Genomic DNA, 4023 nt, shown 5'->3' on the forward strand with positions numbered 1-4023 from the left:
TCATCCATGGGGACCAACATATACTATAGCATTATGTGGAGCTCATCATATACTGTTTCAAACATTATATGGGACCAATGATTCTGTATGGAGAAATAGATGGGCCTCATCATGAGATGTAAAAAGTGAAGTATTTTTCATTGTACTATACCGCTATTTCTCTGCCGTATCGGAGCATGATGAGTTGTGGTATGTGTTAAAGGGGCGCTCTTTCGCCCAGGGCACATGAAAACCTGGAGCCAGCCCTACCCCCCCACAACTTTAGCCAAATAACCCCCATTTTTCAGTGCGTAACTTGTATTATGAAGTTAATTAAGGTTGACAAGCTTAAGTAAGAGGAATTGATGCTTTTGGCATTCAAATGGGCACTGTAGGTGTGTTTCTTATCCTCCTCTCACTGCCGACTTTTATTCCCCATTGACTTACATTGGGTTTCGTGTTTCGGGACGACCCCGACTTTTCCCTATAATCGGCCGATCTTGCTCGACCCGACTTTTGGAAAAGTCGGGTTTCACGAAACGAAACTCGACCATAAAAAAACAAAAGTCGCTCAACTCTATTCAGAATGCATTTCAGCGTTTTTCCGGCATTGTTATCAGGTGAAAAAAAGATGTGAGAATATGTTCTTAAGAGACAACAATGCAATTCCTCATGAAAAAATTGTAGCATTTAAAATCCACAGCGAATTACTGTAGCAGGCAAGTTGATTACATTTTACTACATATCATCCAGATGCTGCCTAAGTTTTTGTCCAAATTGTCCAGTATGAAGACTAAAGACTTATTATCTTCAGTGGGGAAGTAAAACTCTACAAACTAATCAAAGCACTACACGTTACATGTAGAAAATTGCTTCAAATTGAAAATCATCATACCTTTCTGGCCAATCTTCTGCTGCTCTCAATCTCATTATATACATACATACAGTATGTGTTTTTGATTTTAACAATTATTTTTATTATTTAATATTAAATCACACAGCGAGATGATCAACAGCTGTTGTAAAATTGCCCCTGAAAGCCATTTAAAAATTAGGGCAGTGTGAGAACCTCTGACAAAGCTACACGCAAAACACGCGTCGGGGTGCTGGGCAGTGTGGTTCAAGTCTTTATGGCACATGGTCTGTATGGTCATTGATTCTAAGTGTATTTACACTGATTTATGTATAGCTATTTGTTGTGAACAGGGGGATTATGATCTTTGAGGCATGTCAATCCAAAACTGTGACATAGATCTACCTCCTCTTTAAATGTATGTTAGTGATCCATAGATGGTACCTTGACTGCAATGTATAGCTACAATGTATAGTCATATTATAAAATAATAAACTCAAGACGGGTATTGCAATACATGATGTGCAATGTTATATAAATGGTTATCAATCCTGATGTATGAACCACACTACACTAAATAGTTTTTAAAGGGTTTTTAAGAGCTAATTTACAACAATTATTTTTTGTCTGGCTGTGTGATTTAATAATAAAAATAATTGTTATAATCAAAAACATATATGTATGTACAGTATATAATTCATTTCTATTTTATTGATGTGGTAATAGTCTGAATAATGATCTAGTACCTCCACTTATATATACTTTCGAATCTAGTAGAAATGTGTCTGTATATCCTTACTGTTATATTTCTCTTGTACCCAGTCCAATAGCTGACTTCAGCGGTCATATGCAGCGGACTTCACTGCAGCAGAATAGCAGCAAAATCATTACTTTTTTTTTAATCTGTGAATTTTTGATAAACATATGGATGTATAGATACTTAGAAAGATAGAAATGCATTAAAGATATTCTGTCATCAGGTTTTTGCTACCTCATCTGAGAGCAGCATGATGTAGGGACAGAGGCACTGATTCCAGCTATGTATCACTTAGTTTCCTAGGTGCAGCAGTTTTGAAACTGATCTGTGTATAACCCCACTGAGCTGAATTGGCAGCCTTTTGTACACATGGTACATTGAGAGAAAGCTACTCATCAATCCAATGACAATCTGCTGATAAAACTTTGATGCAATTGAGCCTACCGTGAAAAGGCTAGTAAGTGACACACCCCAGGAATCAGGGTCTCTGGCCCTACTTCACGCTGCTCTCACATTACATAGCAAAAAACCTGCTGACAGATTCCCTTTAAAGTTGCTTTCATGTACATTATAAATAGTAGAATTGCTTTATATGTAAAACTCTCATTTCTATGTTTCCACAGAAAACGGTCAAATGTGAAGTGAAATCGAATAATTACCTATCATTGCTAAATCCCCTATATCTTGGACACGTACATGTTTGGGGCCCTGGGACAAGTGCAAACAGCGTTTCAGTTACACATGATGGTACAACTGATACCATTACAGATATTACAGTAAATGGAGAGGTAAGTTATAAATGCCAATCAGAGAATACTGCACGCAGTATTTTTTTTCTTGAAATAACATTACTATATTAATTATTGGGATACATTATAAAGTTTAAGGTCAGAGATGCCATGCAAGTAAGGTTGGCAAGAAAAGCGATAGGAAAGCAAATTTTCTGAATCACATAAGTTAAGAAGGAAGAATATTCATTATAAGTACTCTGGAAAAATAAGAAAAATAGAATATGTATGGATATTAATTTACCCGTGAGCAGGTTTTTTTTCTTATGGTGAGGGGAGGGTATTTGCCCTGTAAAGTCCATGTTCTTATATTCTTGGCACACGCTACTTTTATCTGTTTGAAATAGCGCGCTGAAAAAGAGCTATGACGGGAGAAGTAGTCATGTAATGCATCAAATATAGAGATATGAGGCACTGACAATATCTGCCATTTATTCTGACTAAAGTTTTAAATAAATCAATTTGTGTTTTTTTTCTTTTTTTCTGCAGGTCCTAGAAATCCATTTAACCAACAAACAGTACAATTTAGCCAATCCTATTACAATTACATGGACATGAGATCTGAAAACCTGCACTTGAAGAGGATTTTATAATTAAACTTTGCTATTTTTTTAGATTCCATCAATACATTTTCTTTTGACAATGTAAATATTGCTCACATCAATTAAATAAAATTTCTGTACTTGACTAAAATATCTGGGGATAAGCGTCTCTTAATTACAGGTGGTATCCATTCATTTGAGTAAGGCCGGGATCACACTACTGTGTGAGATGCGAGAAACTCGCACAAGTCTCTCGCATCAACACCCGGCGCAGCCGCCGGCACTCAGGACGGGAGCTGCGACTGCATAGAAATACATGCAGCCGCAGCTTCGGTCCTGAGTGCCGGTGGCAGCGCCGGGTGTTGTTGCGAGAAACTCATATGAGTTTCTCGCATAAAACACGGTAGTGTGATCCCGGCCTAACAAAAATTAAGTACCTTGAAGTGGTAAATGCCCAGCTGAGTTCAGACCTGTGTATGAGAAGAATTGCCCAGGGAGGGAATAGCTTTGTAAGTACAGTATATAATGGAATATGCCAAATTTTTTTCCTATTTTGATTTGTGCAGATCTTACCAGAAAAAATAAAATCTTGAAGGCGGATTCATTAAGCATGTTATGACAGAAAATCACGCAAAAAGTATAAATGCACAACAATGTTTTATATTTTGCTTTTATTTATTTATTTTTTAAGTAGCTAGAATTTAATAGATGAATCATGGTCTGGCACAACCCAACAGATTCACTATAATCTATGCCACGTTATTAGAAATGTACTCTTAGTTGTGGCGCTGAAATTTGGATAGATAAAATAAGCCTTTTAAAGGAACCATATAATTAGAAAATTACCTAAAATCAGCAAAAGTTATGTTTTTCTATGAAATGTATTTTTTTAAAAATGGTAACTTTTTTCATATCACAATTAGCATAAAAAAGACCACTTGCAATTTTCACACATGCTGCCATCACCAGGATACAGAACAATGAAATAGAGACATCCCTCTACCAGAAGCCAATGGACCTCCCAACATACCTTAAATGAAACAATTTTCATCCAAAACACATAAAGAACTACTTTTTTTCTACAGGTGATACACCAGACACAAT

General features: G+C 36.3%; 1 protein-coding gene across 1 annotated transcript in view; it reads left to right on the plus strand.

Annotated features, from left to right (window-relative positions):
• Positions 1 to 3072, plus strand: part of SI (sucrase-isomaltase) — a 511413-nt gene extending 508341 nt beyond the window's left edge. The window contains exons 71-72 of the mRNA XM_073578947.1: positions 2213 to 2377; positions 2867 to 3072. Of these exons, the coding sequence (XP_073435048.1) occupies positions 2213 to 2377; positions 2867 to 2935 (234 nt within the window). The 3' untranslated portion in view covers positions 2936 to 3072. The remainder of the gene's footprint in view (positions 1 to 2212; positions 2378 to 2866) is intronic.
• Positions 3073 to 4023: the final 951 nt, after the last annotated feature.

The sequence above is a fragment of the Dendrobates tinctorius genome, unplaced genomic scaffold, assembly GCF_039654945.1.
Source record: "Dendrobates tinctorius isolate UK_male_01 unplaced genomic scaffold, ASM3965494v1 ptg000060l, whole genome shotgun sequence".
Classification (NCBI taxonomy): Eukaryota; Metazoa; Chordata; class Amphibia; order Anura; family Dendrobatidae; genus Dendrobates; species Dendrobates tinctorius.